General features: G+C 47.6%; 1 protein-coding gene across 1 annotated transcript in view; it reads left to right on the plus strand.

Moving 5' to 3' along the window:
- Nucleotides 1-78: 78 nt before the first annotated feature.
- The window catches only part of LOC144591270 (uncharacterized), a 29,831-nt gene continuing 5,918 nt past the window's right edge, over nt 79-23,991 (plus strand). The window contains exons 1-7 of the mRNA XM_078395538.1: nt 79-820; nt 8,535-8,834; nt 14,973-15,281; nt 18,800-19,102; nt 19,664-19,981; nt 21,597-21,917; nt 23,342-23,721. Coding sequence (XP_078251664.1) covers nt 760-820; nt 8,535-8,834; nt 14,973-15,281; nt 18,800-19,102; nt 19,664-19,981; nt 21,597-21,917; nt 23,342-23,721 — 1,992 coding nt within the window. The 5' untranslated portion in view covers nt 79-759. The remainder of the gene's footprint in view (nt 821-8,534; nt 8,835-14,972; nt 15,282-18,799; nt 19,103-19,663; nt 19,982-21,596; nt 21,918-23,341; nt 23,722-23,991) is intronic.

Here is a 23,991-nt window from a genome sequence, read left to right on the forward strand (position 1 = left end):
CTCCATACAAAAACCTGCCGCAACCAAACGCTTTAAATCAGCCTCTCTGGGCGCTGCCGCCGCCGCCTTTCCCCAGGACCCGTGGATATAAACCAGATCCCGAGGGCATAATCTGCCACAGGGGACAAGTTCCACTGAAGATGTGGGAACACAAGCAGCGAGGAGCCGCTGTGGGTAGAGGCACGGTGACAGTCCGGGTGGGTTATATCCTGTCCACTACACGGCTGCAATGGCCGAGACTGGGCGCTGTTGTGTGGGACACACGGACACAGATGGAGGGGTTTAATAAAGCCGCTGCCCACTCTGGGCACCGTTGGATTTCGTGCTGGATGTGGTTGTGCGGTTTGTGAGCGGTGGTGAAGCACCGTGATACTGGCCCACGGTGGCGGAGAGCTGAACAAAAACTGCCCCCGACAAATGAACGTCCGCAACGCAGTCTGTCTCCACCGATTGTACATCGCTGCTTCCCGGAGACAAATCCCTGAAGCCTGACTCGCACTGCTGGGGGGAAATGTCCATTACTGCCCGGTTAAAAGCTCGAAAGGAGGCGATTGTGTTTCTGAGGGACGGCCAGAGCCGGTGGCAGCAGTCGGCAAAAATGCCTCTTTTATTCACACGTGAGGTTGAGACAAGGACGGATATTGGGATGGAAATGCAGGAAGCGGCTGCTCCTGGTCCGGGCAGGTTTCACGTTGACACTTTGCTGGAATTATTGGATGTGGAGGGTGAGTGGAGTTACTGTACTGGCTGAGTGGGAAGATGGAGCAGTGTGACTATCTTGAGTACTGGGGTGCAGGAACCTCGCTGACAGTGACTTCAGGTAAGACCATTTCCTCAATTCCATTTTACACAGTTGTATTTTATTAATTGACGGTCTTTGCGAATTCTGTAATTGACCTGAACTCGGTGAGATATTTGGAACAATTGCACGGATTTCCTGGAGACAGGCGGGTTTGTCCAGAGTTAGAATATACCCAACAACAGTACATTTCCCACCATGTTGAACTGCCCCACAGGCTGCACTTTCTCTGAGTCTAACCATCTTCTGCCTTCAGTCCATCTTGTGCCTGCCGACCAAGCTGGCTTTCTGGGTTAGTCCCATCGGGCACATATCCTTCTGAAGCCTTTTGATCCATTTACTGGATAATCATAATTCTATCTGCTTTTACAGTTTCCTCTGGCAACTCATTCCAGATACTGCCTATCCAATGTGAATAAAATGCCCCTGAAGTCCCCTTTTAAATCTCTCCCTACTCACCTTACGCCTTTGCCCCCCTGTTTTAGAACCATCTATCCTGGGGAAAAAATACATTTGAGCGTGCACCTTATCCATGCACCTCATGATCTTGTTCACCTCAATAAGGTTGCCGCCTAGTCTCCTTCGCTCCAAAGAAAAACATCCCACCTTATCCTCCCAATGACTTGTTCTGCTGCATCATGATGTCCCAACGTTTACTCTCAGTACCCTTCCCATTGAAGGCAGTCTGCCAAAAGCCACCTCACCTCCCAGTCCACCTAACTCACCACTTTCAGCGAACCATGCCCCTGTATTCCCCAATCTGTCTGTTCAACAACACTCTCCAGGCTCTGCCATTTACTGTGTAAGTCCAGCCCTGGTTTGATATACCAAAGTTCAACACCCCTCACTTGTCAGAGTTAAATTCCATTTGGCATACCTTGGCTCGCCTTCCCAACTGATCTAGATCTTCATGTAAACCTCACTGATTTTGGTGTCATCTGCAAACTTACCATCAATGTTCAGTATATTGCATGGCAAACTGTTAAACATAGCAACATAGAAAATATGTGCAGGAGGAGGCCATTTGGCCCTTCGAGCCAGCACCACCATTCGTTGTGATCATGGTTGATCATCCACAATCAGTAAACCGTGCCTACCTTCTCCCCATATCCCTTGATTCCGTTACCCTCTAGAGCAGCTCTATCTAACTCTCTTTTAAATTCATCCGGTGAATTGGCCTTCACTGCCTTCAGAATTCCACAAATTCACAACTCTCTGGGTGAAAAAGTGTTTTTTCATCTCAGTTTTAAATGGCCTCCCCTTTATTCTTAGACTGTGGCCCCTGGTTCTGGACTCCCCCAACATTGGGAAAAAATTTCCTACATCTAGCTTGTCCAGTCCTTTTATAATTTTATAAGTTCCCCTCTCATCCTTCTAAATTTAATGTAGATAACAAACAACAGTGGCCTCAGCAGTGACCCCTGCAGCAATCCACTTGTCACAGGCCTCCGATCAGAAAAGCAATACTTCACAACTACCCCTTGGCTCTTCCTCCAAGCTAATTTTGAATGTATTTGGCTAGCTCATGTTGGGTTCCATGTGATCTAACCTTCCAGACCAGCCCACCATGCCAGACCTTGTTGAACCCTATCAGGTTCATAAGGCACAATTTCCCAAACACAAACCTTCCCAAATCCTTGGCCCACCCTCCCAAGTGATCTAGATCTTCTTAAAATCCCTAATCATTCCGTGCCTATCCAAACACTGGTAGTTCCTGTCCTTCGGGACATTCCCACCAATGAAGTCAGGCTGACTGATGTAGATTCCTGCCTTGGCCCTAATGTCCTTCTTAAATAGCGCAACAGTATCAGCCACCCTCCAGTCTTTTGGAGATTAATCTGCAGTGAAAGATGATGTAAATACCTCTGAAGGAAAGTAAATTATTTTCCCGAGCTTCCCACAAGATCAGAGGATGCAGTTTTAAAGCACTGGGGATTTATCCACCTTAACGCACTTAAAAGCTGCCAATAGTTCCTCTTTGGTCAATTGTATATGATCTAAGACATCACAGCTCCTATGATTCAACTCATTAGCTTCCATGATCTTCTCCTCAGTTAATGTGGATGGAAAATATTCATTTAATATCTGCCCCATCTCTTGTATCTACACAAAGATGGCCTTGCTGATCTGAATTTTAAGGGGACCTATTCTTTCCCCAATCACTTTATCTTTATTTGACTATCGAGTCTCTCTTAGGATTTTTATTTACCTTGCCTGTCAGAACCATTTCAGGTCCTCTTTATTGCCCAAGTGCATTCTTAAGTGTGTTCCTACACTCCTTATACTCACCGAGGCATTCGCTTGAGCCCGACAGCCATAATCTGACGCACGCCTCCAGCTTATCTCTGACCAGAGCCTTAACATCATTCAAAAACCAGGATTCCCTAAGCGTACCAGACTTGGGCTTCACCCTAACAGGAATATGCTGCCCCTGCACTCTGACTATCCCACTTATGAAAGCCTCCCACATGTCAGCCATCCCCTAACCATTAACAGACTCTCCCAAACAAACTGCAAGATCCTGCCCAATGTTTCCAAAATCAGCCTTAACTCAGTTAGGATCTTAATTTGTGGTCCAGTTTCATGCTTCTCGATAACTACTTTAAAACTAGTACAGGTGTAGGAAGGAACTGCAGATGCTGGTTTGAACTGAAGATAGATCCAAAAAGCAGGAATAACTCAGCGGGTCAAACAGCACCTCTGGAGAAAAGGAATAGGTGACGTTTAGGGTCGAGACTCTTCTTCAGATTGAGAGTCAGGGGAAAGGACTCTCAGTCTGAAGAAGGGTCTCGACCTGAAACATCACCTATTCCTTTTCTCCAGAGATCCTGTTTGACCCGTAGAGTAACTCCAGCTTTATGTGTTTAAAACTAGAAGAACTATGGTCACTGATCCAAAAATGCTTCCACACTGACATTTCATTCCCTTTCCTCGTATCTGAAGAGGAGGTTTAGTGTTGTATTCTCTCTAGCGGTTCTAGCAGATCCTTCTTTGAGTTGATTACAGGACCTTTGTGAGATGCAGTTAACAAATTCCATCTCATCCAAGCACTTAATATTGTGGGATACCCAGTCAATATGAGGGAAGTTGAAATCTCCCACAAATATCGCCCTATCATTTGTCCAACTCAGCTAAAGGACAAGCATGGGCTCAATCAGATGAATGGCCCCGTTCTGTGCTCTGAGATTCAATGGAACTATCATTTATTTAGTAAATCCAGTACATGCTCCGTCAAAGAGATCCCATCAAACACATCCAGGGCGGACAGAGCACGAGTCAAATGCAGAATAAATCTCCCCGTGTCACTGTGCTGTCAGCTACAGATTAGATACAAAGTTCCTTCTGTCGTGTCCCAACACTCCCAGGGAAGGTACAGCACAAGATAGACAATTAGTGAGGCTCCCTCCAACCTGTCCCCTCACACAACCTGGGTACGGATAGACACTGAGTGAAGTTCCTTCACTGTTACATACTCCCAGTGCACGGACTGAGTGTTTGACACACAGTGAAGTTCCCTCTACATTGCTCTGTCAAACACTCCTTGTGTAAATGTTTCAGAACACAGAAGGCTCTTAAGATTGTAAAAAAAATTAATGCTGTTTGGTTAAAAAACGAAGGTTCGCAATAATGACTGATTTGAACATGAGAGAATGTTGTACTTGGTTCTAGATGTCGGTTTTAGTCCACCAGGTTTTCTTTGCATTTTGTATTAAATTACAACATTTAGAGATCCTTTGTAAGTCAATACCTTTTATTCTACATTGTGAATTCACTGCTGCCCGTAGTTTAGATTCTATGTCAAGTTGCTTGGTGTTTTTGACATGAGTTTTGCTGCACTAAAGAACTGCTTTTTCTCAGTTCACAGACGGAGGAACGGCTCTAATTTCCTGCCCTCCTCCGTCAGCCGACTGGGTTTGTCCAACAAGTGCTTTGCTCCATTAACCAAGGCTGCTGGTGTCTCAGTGAATCTCAGTGGTCATTCAGAGCACGTTTCATGGTGTCTCCGAGCCCTTCACAGGCAGTGAAGCACGTTCACTGTAGAGCCCTGTTGTAAAGGAGGGACTGTGGATTCACTCTGCACATAGCAGAATCGGCAAACCGCTGGTGAGGGGGAAATGTTGTCCGAGACACCACAGGTACAGTGATCCAATGGACGGGCATCAGGCTGCAATGGGAGGGAAGGAGCTGGGGAACTGGGCAATGGGCCAAAGCACTCGAGTAATCCAGAGGGATGGATGAACAATCCATAGACCTGAGTTTAATTCCACCACAACTGTGGAATTTACACTCTGTTAATAAACTGGGACAGATTGGACCTGTGTCAGATTTTTTTCCATTAGTAACCTGGATTTTGTGCACTAATCCACAGTAATGATGAGCTCTCAGCTTCTCTGCTGTACCTCAGCGGAGATCTGTTGTGTTTGCCCAGTCAAGCCTATATCTGACCCCTGTCCCAGCAACGTGATTGGCACTAAATGCACCCAGAATGGCAACCCAGATGGGCAGTTTACTCTGACTTTACTGCCCCTCCTCACCCCAGCACCCTGCTGCTCCATCCACCCCTCACCCCAGCACCCTGCTGCCCCACCCACCCCTCACCACAGCACCCTGCTGCTCCACCCACCTCCTCACCCCAGCACCCTGCTGCTCCACTCACCTCCTCACCCCAGCACCCTGCTGCTCCACCCACCCCCTCACCACAGCACCCTGCTGCCCCACCCACCCCCTCACCACAGCACCCTGCTGCCCCACCCACCCCCTCACCACAGCACCCTGCTGCTCCACCCATCCCCTGCCCCTCCTCACCCCAGCACCCTGCTGCTCCACCCACCTCCTCACCCCAGCACCCTGCTGCCCCACCCATCCCCTGCCCCTCCTCACCCCAGCACCCTGCTGCTCCACCCACCCCTCACCCCAGCACCCTGCTGCCCCACCCAGCCCCTGCCCCTCCTCACCCCAGCACCCTGCTCCCCACCCATCCCCTGCCCCTCCTCACCCCAGCACTCTGCTGGTCCACTCAGCTCCTCAACCCCAGCATCCTGCTGCCAGTATGATGTGTTTTCCAGTCCCTGACCCGCCTCCTGACCACATTAGGAACATTGATCCAAATTAAACTGCACTCACCACCTGCTGGTCCTGGGATGGAAAACACTGAGCTGCAAATCTCGCCGTCTGACATTATTGAGCCTCCTGCACGAAACACTCGGCAGCTCAGGCAGCATCTGTGGGGAGAGAAGCAGTCACCCTTTCACATCAGTGATCTTTCATCAAACTCTTTCAGTACAATTTCTGACAACCACGCTATTTCCACTTTTATTTGATGGTTTTATAATTTTGTTGAAGGTTTCCACAACCCCAGGCAATCTCAAAGCATTTCCCAGCCCATTAATAACTCAGAGACATAGAGTCATACAGCACGGAAACAGGCCCTTCAGCTCAGCTCGTGCAAGGCAGCCTGATGCCCCATGTATGCTAGTCCCACTTGCCCATGTTTACCTCATGTTCTCTAATCCTTTCCTATCCATGTATCTGTCCAAGTGTCTTTCAAATGCTGTTATCATCCCTGCCTCAACTGTTTCCTCTGACAGCTTGTCCACACACCCTGCGTGTGAGAAAGTTCCTATTAAATCTTGCTCCTCTCATCTTACACCTATGTCCTGTCCTCTGGTTCTCCTATCCTGTGTTGATTCCCCTATCCTGTGTATAAAACTGTGCATTCACCCTATCTATTCCCCTCATGATGTTATACACCTTTATAGGATCACTCTTCAGCCTCCGAGAGGTGGAATGGAGGAAAGTCCTAGCCTGCCCTACTTTTCCCTCTAGCTCAGGCCCTCGAGTCCTGGCAACATTCTTGTAAATCTTCTCAGCACTCTTCTAGCCTAATGATATATTTCCTAGCTTGATGAAAACTGAACATTGTACTCCAAATTCAGCCTCACCAATTTCTTATAACTCTCCAGTATAACATCCAACTTCAGAACAGTAAACCCTCATTTTAACGGACCATGGTGTGGGGGGATATCGTCCGTTATTGCCGAATGTCTGCTTTATACGAGTAAGGTATTATTCATGTTTGCAGTTGAAACAAAGAATGCAGATGCTAATTAATGCACAAAAAGACACAAAGTGCTGGAGTAACTCAACAGGTCAGGGAGCATCTCTGGAGAACATCGATAGGTGAGGTGGGGACTGATTCAGTCTGCTGGGTTACTCAAGCACTATGTGTCATTTCACCTTAAAACCAGGCGCCAATGCCTCTGCTCCGCACCAGCCCGCCCTTCTTCATCCACCGCACGGTCCGGTGACACGGCTGTGGTTGTGGCTCATGTTGTAGCCTCTGGGCAGCAGTGCTATCTTCAGGCCGCTGTCACTGACAGGGTGCATGGTCACCATGGGACACCCTCTCCTCTCACCAGCTGCTGCTTCCAAGGTGCAGTATGTTGGTGACTCCAGCGAGAAGGAGGAGGAGACGGCGCTGGAGGGGGGAAGAGGCGAGTGGACATAGGGAGGGGAGGAGATGGAGGGGGGAGGGGAGAGGTGGAAGCCGTGGACAGAGCGAGGGGAGGGGGGAGGGGGGAGGAGGCCGAGTAGACAGAGTGAGGGGAGGAGATGGAGGGGGGAGGGGGATGAGGTCAAATGGACAGAGCGTGGGGAGGAGATGGCGGGGGGAGGGGGATGAGGCCGAATGGACAGAGCGTGGGGAGGAGATGCAGGGGGGGGGATGAGGCCGAATGGACAGAGCGAGGGGAGGAGGAGGAGGAGGAGGAGGAGACGGCAGTCGAGCAGGGAGAAAACATTTCTTCACACAGAGTGGTGAGTCTGTGGAATTCTCTGCCACAGAAGGTAGTTGAGGCCAGTTCATTGGCTATATTTAAGAGGGAGTTACATGTGGCCCTTTTTGCTAAAGGGATCAGGGGGTATGGAGAGAAGGCAGGTACAGGCTACTGAGCTGAATGATCAGCCATGATCATATTGAATGGCGGTGCAGGCTCGAAGGGCCGAATGGCCTACTCCTGCACCTATTTTCTATGTTTCTATGTTTGAGTGGACAACAATAACAGCTGCATCAAGCGGACAATACGGTGGATGACGAAGGGCTTACTTGCGATTGGGGGTGGAGTTGGAAGCCGGGGCTCTAAGCGGTCAGGAGCCATGCATGGCAGGGTTGTTTCGGCAGATGCATCCGCTCTATCTAAAATCTGCTATAAAGGGGTCCATTAAAACGAGGGGTTACTATATATCAATTCCCTGACTCATGAAGTATAAGAAAATAACTGCAGATGCTGGTACAAATCGAAGGTATTTATTGACAAAATGCTGGAGTAACTCAGCAGGTCGGGCAGCATCTCGGGAGAGAAGGGAGACGTCACCCATTCGTTCTCTCCCGAGATGCTGCCCGACCTGCTGAGTTACTCCAGCATTTTGTGAATAAATACCCCTGACTCATGAAGACCTTTTTTTACCAACCTATTCACCTGTGACAACGCGTTCTGGGATCTGTATCCCTCTGTTTGGCAGAAGCTGCCTCCCCAGTGGCCGGTGCGTGATCAGCATTTCACTGCTTGGTCATGCACGGTGTGAAGGGATTGGAAAGGAACCATTTCTCTGCTCTGCCCGACCTTCTCTCGGCCTGAATCACCTGCATTTACTCAGGAAGCTGCATGAACCTGTTGCACGCGCTGGTAATAATCCATTTAATACAGAACCAACTGTTCATTTATTTACATTTCAGAGGTTAAGACCTTGCCTTCAGTCCACATCACCACTTCCTGCAACACAGAATCTGACCAAGAGATCAGCCTCCTCTGTCTGGTCAAGGACTACCAGCCTGAGATCATCAGTCAGACATGGTCCACCAGCAGTGGGGACATCACCACTGGAATCACAAAGTACCCACCAGTGTTGGGACAAAACAGCAAGTACACAATGAGCAGCTTGCTGCGAGTCCCTGCGGCAAATTGGAACAGTAATAACGTCTACATCTGCAAGGCAGGAGACAAGCCGGTGACAGCGACGATCCAGAAGCCTGAAAGTTAGTATGAGATTTTGTTGTCTATTTAAAGCTGATGATAAGACTGAAGTGGAAGCCTTTGTCGAACAATTCGAGTTATTCACAAAATGCTGGAGTAACTCAGCAGGTCGGGCAGCATTTCGGGAGAGAAGGAATGGGTGGCGTTTCGGGTCAAGACCCTTCTTCAGACTGATGTCAGGGGGGCGGGACAATGCAGGAGGAAGCTAATTAATTATTTTGCTCATTCATTCTCCTCCTCTCAGCCAGAGTGCTGCTGCTCAAGGAAAAAGACAGAATTTATATGTTGGGGAGGGGGGGGGGGGGTGCACGGAGGAAGCATCTGCTCTTGATCTGCCTTGATCTGCCAACATTCTATCCACTGCTTTGTCTAATTCCTGCAGCTCTTTACCACCCAAACACTTCCCTCCAGACCAGCTGCTGTACACAGAGCCACACCTATTGTGCCCATGCACAGTATGGAGATTTAAACCATCCTCACTCTTCCTGCACTTTCCCCTCGACCCTGCAGCCGACCCCTCACCAAGTGAAATCCAGTCTCCTTGTGGAAATGACATGAATCTGCATCCACTCTCTCTTTTAACCACTGCCTTCCAGTTCTGATCAGATCATTACTGTCATAACAAAGTAAGTTACTCTTGTCCATCTGACCTCCTTTCGCCACTTAACTTAAACTTGTGTAGGAAGGAACTGCAGATACTGGTTTAAAGCGAAGGTGAAAGGGAAAAGAGAGATACAGATGGTGATATGGAGAGATGTAGAACTACTAGACCAAGTGGACCCGTTGGGCGCAAGTCTCTCCTGCATTGGTGCAGCACCCTCTCCGCCCTCACCCCCCCCCCCCTCTCCTCTCACCCCTCCACTCCTCCCCCCTCCCCATACCCCTCTCCCCTCCCCCTCCCTCCACTCCCCTTCCCCAGCCCCTCCCCTCCCCCACCACTCCCCCCTCAAACACCCCCTCCCTCCATCCCCCTTCCCCAGCCCCTCCCCTCTCCCTCCCCTCCTCCCCCACTCCCCTCAAACACCTCCCTCCCTCCACTCCCCTTCCCCAGCCCCTCCCCTCCCCCACCACTCCCCCCTCAAACACCCCCTCCACTCCCCTTCCCCAGCCCCTCCCCTCTCCCTCCCCTCCTCCCCATACCCCTCTCCCCTCCCCCTCCCTCCACTCCCCTTCCCCAGCCCCTCCCCTCCCCCACCACTCCCCCCTCAAACAACCCCTCCCTCCATCCCCCTTCCCCAGCCCCTCCCCTCTCCCTCCCCTCCTCCCCCACTCCCCTCAAACACCCCTCCCTCCACTCCCCTTCCCCAGCTCCTTCCCTCTCCCTCCCTCCCTCCCTCCCCCCTCCACACATCCCTCCCTCCCCCCTCCACACATCCCTCCTCCCTCCCTCCCTAGGATATAAATTTAAACTTTAAGATGTCAATAACTTAAAGAATATAACACCGATTTCAATGAAACTTCTTCCATTAGCACCAAAGGGATGACGGTGAGTAAGGTGGGCCTAAAATTGTTGCGCTATCGTGTACTGTTTTGGCTGTAGTTCAGGAACAAACAAACACGCAAACGAGAGTTTTAGTATGTAGATGGGTGGAAACGAGTTACAGACAAAGTTGAGGTTAAGGCAACTTAAAGTTGTAATTCCCAAACCTCCTGCCAATAGAAACAATTGTGTCTCATCTATTCCTGCTCACTGGAACCGGTGATGGCCGTGCTGTTCCTGTGTCTGCTCCAGCACACACTGAGATCACGGATGGTCTGTATGCCAGCCCCACTTACCCAGCTCCACTCTTATCACTGCAGAGTGGCCACACTGCTGGGGAAGCTTGGGTTCAAACCCAGCCTCCTAATCACAGCTCTGTCCAGCATCTCACTGTGGGATCCACCATATCAACACATCACCAGCATATCACCAGCATTGTGGGGAGGGCTGGTACTGGGCTAGGGGTGACTTGTACAAAAGGGACGGGTTGCATCTTAACAGCAGGGGGACAAACATTCTGGCAGGCAGGTTTGCTAGTGTGGCACCTGTGGCTTTAAACTAAGTAGTGGGGGGGAGGGGTTAACAAATTGTGAATATGAAGATGAGGTAAAAGGGAATACAAGAGATATTGCAAAAGACTCTCGGAAGAATGGGAACAGAAGTTCTAGAGGGGAAAAGAAATTAAGGGCAGGGCCAATTGTGACCGATGTGAGAGGGGAGGTAAATACAGAAGTTAAAGTGTTGTACTTAAATGTGCGTAGTATAAAAAATAAAGTGGATGAGCTTGAGGCTCAGTTAGTCATGGGCAAGTATGATGTTGTAGGGATCACTGAGACATGGCTACAAGAGGACCAGGGCTGGGAACTGAATATTCAGGGGTACACAACGTATAGAAAAGACAGACAGGTGGGCAGAGGGGGTGGGGTTGCTCTGATGATAAGGAATGATATTCATTCCCTTGCAAGGGGTGACATAGAATCAGGAGATGTTGAATCAGTATGGATAGAAATGAGAAATTGTAAGGGTAAAAAGACCCTAATGGGAGTTATCTATAGGCCCCCAAATAGTAGCCTCGACATAGGGTGCAAGTTGAATCAGGAGATAAAATTGGCGTGTCAAAAATGTAATGCTACGGTGGTTATGGGAGATTTCAACATGCAGGTAGACTGGGAAAATCAGGTTGGAAATGGACCCCAGGAAAGAGAGTTTGTAGAGTGCCTTCGAGATGGATTCTTAGAACAGCTTGTACTGGAGCCTACCAGGGAGAAGGCAATTCTGGATTTAGTGTTGTGTAATGATCCTGATCTGATAAGGGGACTAGAGGTAAAAGAGCCATTAGGAGGCAGTGATCACAACATGATAAGTTTTACTCCGCAAATGGAAAGGCAGAAGGGAAAATCGGAAGTGTCGGTATTACAGTATAGCAAAGGGGATTACAGAGGCATGAGGCGGGAGCTGGCCAAAATTGACTGGAAGGGGGCCCTAGCAGGGAAGACGGTAGAACAGCAATGACAGGTATTCCTGGGAATAATGCAGAGGTTGCAGGATCAATTTATTCCAAAGAGGTGGAAAGACTCTAAGGGGAGTAAGAGACACCTGTGGCTGACAAGGGAAGTCAGGGGCAGCATAAAAATTAAGGAGAGGAAGTATAACATAGCAAAGAAGAGTGGGAAGACAGAGGATTGGGACTCTTTTAAAGAGCAACAAAAGTTAACTAAAAAGGCAATACGGGGAGAAAAGATGAGGTACGAGGGTAAACTAGCCAATAATATAAAGGAGGATAGCAAAAGTTTTTTTAGGTACGTGAAGAGGAAAAAAATAGTCAAGGCAAATGTGGGTCCCTTGAAGACAGAAGCAGGGGAATTTATTATGGGGAACAAAGAAATGGCAGACGAGTTAAACCGTTACTTTGGATCTGTCTTCACTGAGGAAGATACACACAATCTCCCAAATGTTCTAGGGGCCGGAGAACCTAGGGTGATGGAGGAACTGAAGGAAATCCACATTAGGCAGGAAATGGTTTTGTGTAGACTGATGGGACTGAAGGCTCATAAATACCCAGGGCCTGATGGTCTGCATCCCAGAGTACTTAAGGAGGTGGCTCTAGAAATAGTGGAAGCATTGGAGATCATTTTTCAATGTTCTATAGATCCAGGATCAGTTCCTGTGGATTGGAGGATAGCAAATGTTATCCCACTTTTTAAGAAAGGAGGGAGAGAGAAAACGGGTAATTTATAGACCAGTTAGTCTGACATCAGTGGTGGGGAAGATGCTGGAGTCAATTATAAAAGACGAAATTGCTGAGCATTTGGATAGCAGTAACGGGATCATTCCGAGTCAGCATGGATTTACGAAGGGGAAATCATGCTTGACAAATCTACCGGAATTTTTTGAGGATGTAACTAGGAAAATTGACAAGGGAGAGTCAGTGGATGTGGTGTACCTCGACTTTCAGAAAGCCTTCGACAAGGTCCCACATAGGAGATTAGTGGGCAAAATTAGGGCACACGGTATTGGGGGTAGGGTACTGATATGGATAGAAAATTGGTTGACAGACAGAAAGCAAAGAGTGGGGATAAATGGGTCCCTTTCGGAATGGCAGGCAGTGACCAGTGGGGTACCGCAAGGTTCGGTGCTGGGACCCCAGCTATTTACGATATACATTAATGACTTAGACGAAGGGATTAAAAGTACCATTAGCAAATTTGCAGATGATACTAAGTTGGGGGGTAGTGTGAATTGTGAGGAAGATGCAATAAGGCTGCAGGGTGACTTGGACAGGTTGTGTGAGTGGGCGGATACATGGCAGATGCAGTTTAATGTAGATAAGTGTGAGGTTATTCACTTTGGAAGTAAGAATAGAAAGGCAGATTATTATCTGAATGGTGTCAAGTTAGGAGTAGGGGGAGTTCAACGAGATCTGGGTGTCCTAGTGCATCAGTCAATGAAAGGAAGCATGCAGGTACAGCAGGCAGTGAAGAAAGCCAATGGAATGTTGGCCTTCGTAACAAGAGGAGTTGAGTATAGGAGCAAAGAAGTCCTTCTACAGTTGTACCGGGCCCTGGTGAGACCGCACCTGGAGTACTGTGTGCAGTTTTGGTCTCCAAATTTGAGGAAGGATATTCTTGCTATGGAGGGCGTGCAGCATAGGTTCACTAGGTTAATTCCCGGAATGTCGGGATTGTCGTATGTTGAAAGGCTGTAGCGATTGGGCTTGTATACACTGGAATTTAGAAGGATGAGGGGGGATCTTATTGAAACATATAAGATAATTAGGGGATTGGACACATTAGAGGCAGATAACATGTTCCCAATGTTGGGGGAGTCCAGAACAAGGGGCCACAGTTTAAGAATAAGGGGTAGGCCATTTAGAACGGAGATGAGGAAGAACTTTTTCAGTCAGAGAGTGGTGAAGGTGTGGAATTCTCTGCCTCAGAAGGCAGTGGAGGCCAGTTCGTTGGATGCTTTCAAGAGAGAGCTGGATAGAGCTCTTAAGGATAGCGGAGTGAGGGGGTATGGGGAGAAGGCAGGAACGGGGTACTGATTGAGAGTGATCAGCCATGATCGCATTGAATGGCGGTGCTGGCTCGAAGGGCTGAATGACCCACTCCTGCACCTATTGTCTATTGTCTATTGTCTATTGGGGCACTTGACAAGGTTTGCAGATGATACAAAGCTGGGTGGTAGTGTGAACTGTGAGGAAGATGCTATGAGGTTGCAGGGTGACTTGGACAGGTTGTGTGAGTGGGCGGATGCATGGCAGATGCAGTTTAATGTGGGTAAGTGTGAAGTTATCCACTTTGGTGGTAAGAATAGGAAGGCAGAGTATTATCTGAATGGTGTCAAGTTAGGAAAAGGGGACGTACAACGAGATCTGGGTGTCCTAGTGCATCAGTCACTGAAAGGACGCATGCAGGTACAGCAGGTAGTGAAGAAAGCCAATGGAATGTTGGTCTTCATAACAAGAGGAGTTGAGTATAGGAGCAAAGAGGTCCTTCTGCAGTTGTACAGGGCCCTAGTGAGACCGCACCTGGAGTACTGTGTGCAGTTTTGGTCTCCAAATTTGAGGAAGGATATTCTTGCTATTGAGGGCGTGCAGCGTAGGTTTACTAGGTTAATTCCCGGAATGGCGGGACTGTCATATGTTGAAAGACTGGAGCGACTAGGCTTGCATACACTGGAATTTAGTAGGATGAGAGGAGATCTTATCGAAACGTATAAGATTATTAAGGGGTTGGACACGTTAGAGGCAGGAAACATGTTCCCAATGTTGGAGGAGTCCAGAACAAGGGGCCACAGTTTAAGAATAAAGGGTAGGCCATTTAGAACTGAGATGAGGAAACACTTTTACAGTCAGAGAGTTGTTCATCTGTGGAATTCTCTGCCTCAGAAGAAAGTGGAGGCCAATTCTCTGAATGTATTCAAGAGAGAGCTGGATAGAGCTCTTAAAGATAGCGGAGTCAGGGGGTATGGGGAGAAGGCAGGAACGGGGTACTGATTGAGAATGATCAGCCATGATCACATTGAATGGCGGTGCTGGCTCGAAGGGCCGAATGGCCTCCTCTTGCACCTATTGTCTATTGTCCCAGACGCTGGGAGAGTGGAGTCCTACACTGTGGCTGAAGGAATCATGTAATAACAGATATTAAATATGTTACAGCTCATACACCTCCACAGCTCATCCCACTTGTTCCATCCCCGGAGGTTATCCACAATCAAACAAATGCTGTCCTGGGCTGCGTGATATCTGGATTCTCTCCTGACAATATTAAAGTTTCCTGGGAAAAATCTGGAGTTGTGCAAGAAGGCATTGTTCTCCCGTCCACTCCGAGAAGTAACGGTGGATTTCAAACAGTTGCTTACCTGCGGTTGCCTGTGGAGGAATGGACCAACAAACAGGAATATACTTGTGAAGTGAGCCACGAACCTTCCAGCTTCAGGAAAAGGATCAACATGAGATATCAAGAGGGTGAGTGGTGTCTGTGAATTTACTTACAGTATTAAACAATCTTACTGACATTTCAACCAAATTCCAGTCCCTGAGATCAGTCCTGTTGAGCGACGTATTATTTTCAGATTTTGCTTTTGCAATTTATGCCAATGCCTTCCACCAGTAATTCTAACTCATTCTGCAGGACATGGAGAGAGGAAGGTCACCAGTGTGTTTATTCTCACTCCTCTAGTTCCCTTTGTGTGCAGTGGTAAGAAAAATGGGGCAGTGAATAAACCACAGGTCCCATCTGACATCTGGAGAAAATCTCTCTTCCCTTCTCACTGTCTTCTTTGTGTTTGTTTCTCCAAATCCATCCCTTTCCACTGTTTCCGGAGAATCTGTTCTGTAGAATATTTTTTCATTGAAATGTAGGTGCCCTGGATTATTTTTGAACTCATCTCCACCCTCTTTAAAGTGTTGTCTGATCCTGGACAAAGTGAAGCAGTTGATCATGGTTGGCATAAACTCATGCTGATAAATACTGAGGACACAGACTGGGAATATGTGGATCTCCTGTTCTTCAACACAGGAGGGGAGGTGAAAATCTCTTAACACTTAAATCCATGAACCTTCCATTTCCAGGTGGAGAACGTCCCAGCTGTTCGAAGTGTATGCCGAAGTTCTTCTACCAGAGTAATCTCAATGTGACATTCTCAGATGGTTCTACCGGGCAGTATCATTGTTGGGGAGGAAAGTGTCAAATAAAGTAATTGGCTGCGTATGGAATTTGTCATTCTATTATTACAACCCATTGATAAGATTCAAACCCAACCCCTGGTATCCATTGGGATCAAAGTGTACCAGAGTGAGGACAAATATCCAATTCACGTTGCCACCCTCTCCCCTCCACTCATTGCCTGTATACTCATTCATTTGTGGACATTGCTGCTTCACATCCCAGTGCCACTGACTAGATTCCTTCATGCTCTGACTCCACTCAGCAAGGACCACCCAGAGACCGCGAGGCAGGAGATGTTTAAGGTGAACTGTGTGAAATGTCAAAGTGGCTCAGTAAAAAATTGGGTGATCCTTTATAAAGGCAAACTGGTGAGGCAAGATGCAGGGTTCTTGAATCCAGAACCAGGGGCCACAGTTTAAGAATAAGGGGTACATTGAGAACGTAGATGAGGAAAAACTTTTTCAGTCAGAGAGTTGTAAATCTGTGGAATTCTCTGCCTCAGAAGGCAGTGGAGGCCAATTCACTGGATGCTTTCAAGAGAGAGCTCGATGGAGCTCTTAAAGATAGTGAAGTATGGGTAGAAGGTAGGAACAGGGTACTGATTGTGAATGATCAGCCATGATCACATTGAATGGCGATGCTGGCTCGAAGGGCCGAATGGCCTACTCCTGCACCTATTGTCTATTGGCTCTAATTGGTCTCCTGTCCTACACTGGCTTTGGATGAAAACTGGTTAGCACAAATTGCCATTTATTAAACCACCTCCTTCAGAAGGCAGTGGAGGTCGATTCTCTGGATGCTTTCAAGAGAGAGTTATAGTAGATAGAGCTCTTAAAGATAGCAGAGTCAAGAGATATGGGAAGAAGGCAGGAACGGGGTACTGATCGTGGATGATCAGCCACGATCACAGTTAATGACAGTGCTGGCTCAAAGGGCCAAATGGTCTACTCCTGCACCTATTGTCTATTGTCTCCCAAACACAGACCTCAGTCCAAGGGAGAAACTCAGGGAATGCAATGAATGTTGCAAGGAATGGACGTGGTTTTGTTATAATCATCCAAGGATAAGCAATACAAAATGTCTCTTGTGGAAGATACCAATATTTTACAGCATGGAGAGTAACCATACTCTGTCAGGTTTCATATGAAGCGATTTCCCCCCACACCGGGATGGTGGAACTACAAGACTGTCACTGATATGGGATGGGATTGACCATCTTGCAAAACCACATGTTCAACAATATCACATTGCAGATTAAAACAAGATTCACAAAGCAAGAACATTGTCCACTGTTAAACTAGGCTTACAAATTTCTGATGACACTGCAACAACTGTCATCCAGACGAATATCATGCACAGAACTATTTTTGAAAGGAATTTGCTCACCATTTTGCTTAAAGAAGGAGGGTTTGTGAAATAGACAACATCATACACTGACAAATGTCAGACAGACACAGTGTGTATGACCTCTGCTTTCTACGCAGCTGAAGGCTTTGACTCCCAGGCTCACTGAAAGTTTCAATTCTGATACAAACGCAATCAACCCTCCACAATAAGTGTTTGAGAGCACAAACACCTCATGTGGCCCAAAGTGACCGAGTGTGTAAACAGTGCACACACGAGAGTGAGCTGAGTGGAACTAGACTTATGATGGTGTTTCAGAAGACACGTGGCAGTGCAGGTCAGGGGCAATGGATGAAGAATCATTCTCTTCCTCGCCCAGTGATTCTGTAGTGAAACGGGAAAGTACATCTAATGCAGAATTTCATCCCAATCTGCAGCAGGAGGGGACCTTGATACTTCTACGGATTTATGATTTGCTCTGCTGTTGCTGGATAGTCAGCCACTAATTTATTTCAGATAGTTGCTATCAATTACTGAAACGCCTCCAAGACTTCACTGGAGCACAGTCACACAAAACTGACATCAGCCTGTAGCCATTTTGCTACCGGTGTGGAGTTGTGTAGTGGCCAGAACAGATACGATGACATATTTCCTTCCGTGAAGTACAACAGTGAACTATCGACATGCTTCACCACCAACGGAAGCGTTTTACGTCAGAATGCATTAATAGAATTTAAATTCCCAGATCACGGGTTGGAATTTGAACTCATGTCACCAGATCGACAACTTCTGGATTCACATTTACTGTCACTCTTCATTTCAAGGAGGAGAGACGGGGAGATCTGCTGAGTGAGCTTTGGTGCTTGTGAGCAAGTGTGTGTAACATGACACAGCAAGTGATACAAAGGTGAAAGGAGTGCAGGCTTATGAGTGCCCAGGGTTGGAAGAATGCCACCTTTACTGAAGGTTGTGTGGGTGGTGAAGGTTTCAGAGATGGTGAGGGACATGGTCAGAGTAAGACTGGGATATCAGCATGTAACATTGTTAAACTGAGGGAATCCCAGGCTTGGCCCACAGGGAGAAAAGTTGCTTTTCTCATTCATGTTGCTCAGTATTACTAATTGATGCTGTAGGGGTTCCAAGCAAAGCATATATCAAATTGTGCTCCTGTAATGTACCAGCAGATCATGGTTCTGGGAAAGAGAGTCACATCCCTGTTGATGGGTCCTTTGATCTGTTTTTTCAGTCGAAATACCCAGCCTACTATTTAACACGAGTTTTTCTGCAATTCTATGTGCAATAAATCTAGCCAGTGACTACTTTGATCTGTCATTGATCAGTCTTTTATGTGATGACATAAAAATCTTAAAGTTTTTTTATAAGACACCTATTTGGATTTCTGCCCTGGCTTTCCATTAGTAACAGATGAGTATCAACTAAAATTCTGAAGTTTTCCATTTCTGATCCACAGAATTGTCCGTCTTGATTAAAAACCCTGGCATAAAAGAGATTTGGATCAACAAGACCGCTACACTGGTGTGTACAGTGATCTGTACTGATTCGAGCCAGGTCCATGTCACCTGGAAGGTGGGAGGAAAGGAGAGAACTGAAGGAGTTGTGACCCGTACACCGAGCCGTGAAGGCACGCGAGACCCAGTTACCAGTGAACTCTGGACCAGTGTGGAAGAGTGGACCAGCGGGGTGGAGTTTGTGTGCTCCGCCCAACGATCTCCATCATCCTCACCAGTGTCAGCACGGACCCACCATAACAAAGGTGGGAAACAGACCAGTGATTAAATGGCAATGAGAGAGAGAGGGTACAGAGAGGGTTTACAAGGATGTTGCCAGGGCTACAAGGTCTGAGCTATAGGGAGAGGTTGAGTGGGCTGGGACTCTATTCCTTGGAGCGTAGGAGGATGAGGGAATATCTTTTTGACGTGTGTAAAATCATGAGAGGAATAGATCGGGGAGATGCACAGTGTCTCTTGCCCAGAGTAGGTGAATTGAGTACCAGAGAACATACATTTAAGGTGAAGGGGAAACGATTTTATAGGAATCTGAGGGGTAACATTGTCACACAAAGGGTATTGGATGTATGAAACAAGCTGCCAGAGGAGGTAGTTGAGGCAGGGACTATCCTAACATTTATAAACAGTTAAACAAGTACATGGATAGGACAGGTTTGGAGGGATATGGACCAAACACGGGCAGGTGGGACTAGTTTAGATGGGACAGGTTGGCCGAGGTGGGCAAGTTGAGCTGAAGGGCCTGTTTCAACACCGTATCACTTTATGACTCTATGAGAGAGTTTAACATTTATTTTCCTCTGTTCCAGTTGAGCCAAAAAAACCTGAAGTCAGACTGCTGCTTCCAGCACACGAAGAGACCAAGCATAGCCACAAGGTCACCCTTGAGTGTGTGGTCTCTGGATTCTACCCAGACCTCATAAACGTCACTTGGAAGAAAGACGGCGCCCTGATCTCCATCAACACCAGCGCTACACCGACTGCTCTGGAGCAGGGCGGCACTTTCAGTGCCAGGTATTTCCTGACCGTGAGTACAGAGGATTGGAAGTCAGGCTCACGCTTCAATTGTACAGTGCATCATCACGCCTCCAACACCATCCTCACGAAGGACGTGAAGAACAGCCAAGGTAGGCTCCTGGGTTTCACCTCACTCTCCACATTGTTTGCTGTGTGCTGTAAACTGTGCCACACATGGGCAACACTGTAACATGGTGCAGTCCTGCTGTGGGCTTGTAAGTGAGTCTGGCCACAGAAATAATTGTATCTTTGACATTGCTTTAGTAACTTGAGGGCAATCCACGCCAGTTGACAGGCCAGACATGGTGGAGATCCACGATACTCTTCTTCCAAACGGGCTTTCCCTCTGCCTTTGTACTTAATGTGAGTGAGTGCCTCAGCTGTGACAGAATGTCCATCAGAGCAGCTCTCTCCCCGCCCCAGCGTGGCAATGTGTAGCAGTCTCTGCAGGCCGGCTGCAACACACAACATTCTGACAAAGCAGCAGCAGAGTTTAGTTACACCTCATGGATACAAACTGCATTTAAACAGTTGTGACTAAATGAAAGGACACAAAGTCGAGACCCTCTTCATTCCACTTGTGACTAAATAAAATATTGCCGGTGCTTACATTTTATAATATAAATTGAAGAACTTTCCGCTGACTGGTTAGCACGCAACAAAAGCTTTACACTGTACCTCGGTGCACGTGACAATAAACTAAACTGAATTGAACATTTTGACCTCGAACATTAGCTCTATTTGCCTCTCCACAGAGGGTATTTTCTGCATTTGATTCAGTAAATAGCTGGTTAAAGGTTTGGTGATCACAAAACTGTCAAATAATGTCATAATCATAATCATAATCGTAATTTATTAGCCAAGTATGTTTTGCATCATACGAGGAATTTGATTTGCCATACAGTCATACCGAAAAAGCAACATGACACACAAAATACATAAAAGTTTGACATAAACATCCACCACAGCGGCTCCTCCACATTCCCCCCTGTGATGGAAGGCAATAAAGTCTTATCTTCGTTCCTCCTTCCCTCCCGCGGTCGGGGGAGTCGAACCATCCGCAGCCGGTGATCGAGCTCCCACGTCGGGGCAGTCTAGGCTCCCACATCGGGACGGTCAAAACTCCTGTGGCTTGGAGTTCCCCAAATCGGTCCCTAACCAGGGACCGTGAGCTTCACGATGTTAAAGTCCGCAGCTCCCGCAGGTTGGAGCACCAAAGGCCGACCCCTGGCAAAGGCATCGCCTGCTCCAAGATGTTAAAGTCCGCAGGCTCTGCGGTTTTGCAGCTCTAGAAGTCCCAAACAAGAGGCTGCCAACTCCACGATGTCAGGCCGCAGTGCGGACGGAGATACCACACGGAAAAAGTCGAGGAAAGAGATAAAAATAGTTTCCCCCACCCCCACAAATACAAACACTAAAGATAAGCTAAAACATACATTTTACAACAAACTAAAAACACAAAGAATGCAAAAGATGAAGACAGACAGTTGGCGAGGCAGCCATCGTGCGGCGATCCCCTGGTGGTCAACCTGTCCATTCACATTGTTCGGCAGGGTTTCCTTGTGGGATCAATAGGAAGCTTCATTCCTTCACCACTGTAGATAAATCTCTCTGATGTTGATGGACCGCCATATCATTTGGTGGAGATGAGCACGAAATGTTGGTGTTTCAGTGACAAGCTGCTCCATCAGGGAACGGTGACATGATAATTGTGATTTCTCCCAGATGAATGTCCAGATACCCGCCCCTCGGTCACTTTAAGCAAACCTTCCTTCGAAGAGATCTGGATGAACAAGACAGCCACCATTCTGTGTAAGGTGGTTCACAGTGATTTAGAGGGATTCAGGGTAACCTGGCAAGTGAATGGAATGAAGAGAGAAGACGGGGTAACACCTCTGGGTGAAGAGAGGATCGGAGGTGCAGACACCATCACCAGCGGACTGACGGTCCCCGCTGCAGAGTGGGAGAATGGGACTCTGTACACATGTGTGGTGGAGGACAAGAGTTTGCCAACGCCGGAGAGGAAATCCATCAAGAAGCAGACAGGTACGTGTGGACAGAGGTTGGTGCGAATCTAATCTGAGCAAATGGACTGATTTATCACATCCAGCATAGAAAATAATTGCAGGAGCAGGCCATTCGGCCCTTCGATCCTGCAAGCACATTCAATATGAGCACGGCTGATCATCCATATTCAGTACTCGCTTCCTGCATTCTCTCCATATCCCTTGATCTCTTTACCCCAAGAACTGTATCCAACTCATTCTTGCATTTCATTCACTGGATGAATTTAAAAAATAGTTAGATAGAGCTCTAGGGGCTAGCAGAGTCAAGGGATATAGGGAGAAGGCAGACACCGGTTACTGATTGTGGATGATCAGCCATGATTACAATGAATGGCGGTGCTGGCTCGAAGGGCCAGATGGCCTCCTCCTGCACCTATTTTCTATGTTTCTATATATTTAATAATTGGGCTTCAGTGCTGTCTGTGGCAGAGAATGCCCAGGTTCACCACTGTCTGGGTGAAGACATTTCTCCCCCTCTCACACCTACACAGCTTCACCCCAGACTGTCATCTCCTGGTCTGGATTCCCCAATATCTGAAACATGCTTCCTACGCCTCATCTGTCCAATCCAGTTAAGAATTCAATAGTTTCTATCAGATTCCTTCGGATTTTTCTGAACTCCAGTGGATATCTAATGGATATTAGGGTGGACTTACAGATGGTCAGAGAGTGTGAGGGACTAAAAGAAGACTAAGCTCTCCTGACCAACCACATCACTAAAATCCCAAGTGACCACGACACCGTCGCTCAAAACCACACTGGTTCCCACAGCGTGAGCTGCTTTGATAGAGTCGAGGGAGAGGGATTTGCACCTTTCACAAGCCGAGGTGCAGACTGAGTCAGGACTGGAAGGGCAGGGAGCTTAAGGCACAGACCAAAGTCCAGCAGATCATTTAAGCAGAAGGGAAGATGGAACAGACAGCACAGGACGAGGCAGGTCCAAGGACTGAGTTCCACTTTCTATAGAGTCTCTGCATTCAATGGTTCCTGTTGATGAACGAACAAATTTAAACTCACTGGAAGCTCTAGTTCAGTTTAGTTTCGAGATACAGTGCAGTAACAGGCCCTTTGGCCCACCAAGCCCGCGCCGACCAGCGATCCCACGCAGTCACGTACAAACTCCAAACAGACAGCACCCATAGTCGGGATCGAACCCCTGGTCTCTGGTGTTGTAAGGCAGCAATTCTACCGCTGCGCCACCAGGCAACTCTGTAAAATGTACCAGAGGCATGATTCTATTCCACACATCACTACAATGAGCAGAAAGGAAAAGCCTTTAGTTTCTGGTGAACTGAGGTCCCTCTGGATGTAAACGTTGTCCATGTCAGTATAAGATTAGAATGTGTTGGGGAAGTACAGAATTACCGACAGATTCAGTCTAACTCAGGTTCTCTCTGTTCCCAGATGGAGTTGTGACTCGTCCTCAAGTCTACCTTCTCCCCCCTTCGTTGGATGAGGTGGAGACGGATGAGACGGCCACCTTGACGTGCCTGGTCACCAAATTCTCTCCAGAAGACATCTATGTGGCCTGGATGGCCAACGACACCCTTCTGAAGACAGGGATCGTGAACCAGCCCGTGACCAAGGACACCAGAAATAGGTGGAACACCATGACCAGTCAGTTGAAGGTTTCTCCAGAGGAGTGGAACAGCGGCACCACGTTCTCCTGTGTGGTGGGACATGGGTCCATCACAACCAGCCTGTTCAGAAGCATCAATAAATCTCACAGCAAACCCACTCTGGTCAATGTCTCACTTGTTCTGACTGATAGCTTTAAATCTTGTGTATAACACCCCATGATTCATTTATAAAACACTTGTTTTGTTCATTTCTGGATTATTAACTGACCCAGAGGATGATGGGTTAGCTCCCTAATACTTCATCAAAATGTGAACCTTTGTAAATCATTTTTTTTAAAATCCGACACAAGAATCAAATTTTGCCACAGTCATAATTCACCACAAATGTCTGAGCTTCTGGATACTTTTACAGAACTTTTCTGCCATGTTTGATCAGATTTCAACCCTGTGTGGGATCACACGAGGTATTAAATC

This window comes from Rhinoraja longicauda, unplaced genomic scaffold (assembly GCF_053455715.1).
Source record: "Rhinoraja longicauda isolate Sanriku21f unplaced genomic scaffold, sRhiLon1.1 Scf000780, whole genome shotgun sequence".
Lineage (NCBI taxonomy): Eukaryota > Metazoa > Chordata > Chondrichthyes > Rajiformes > Arhynchobatidae > Rhinoraja > Rhinoraja longicauda.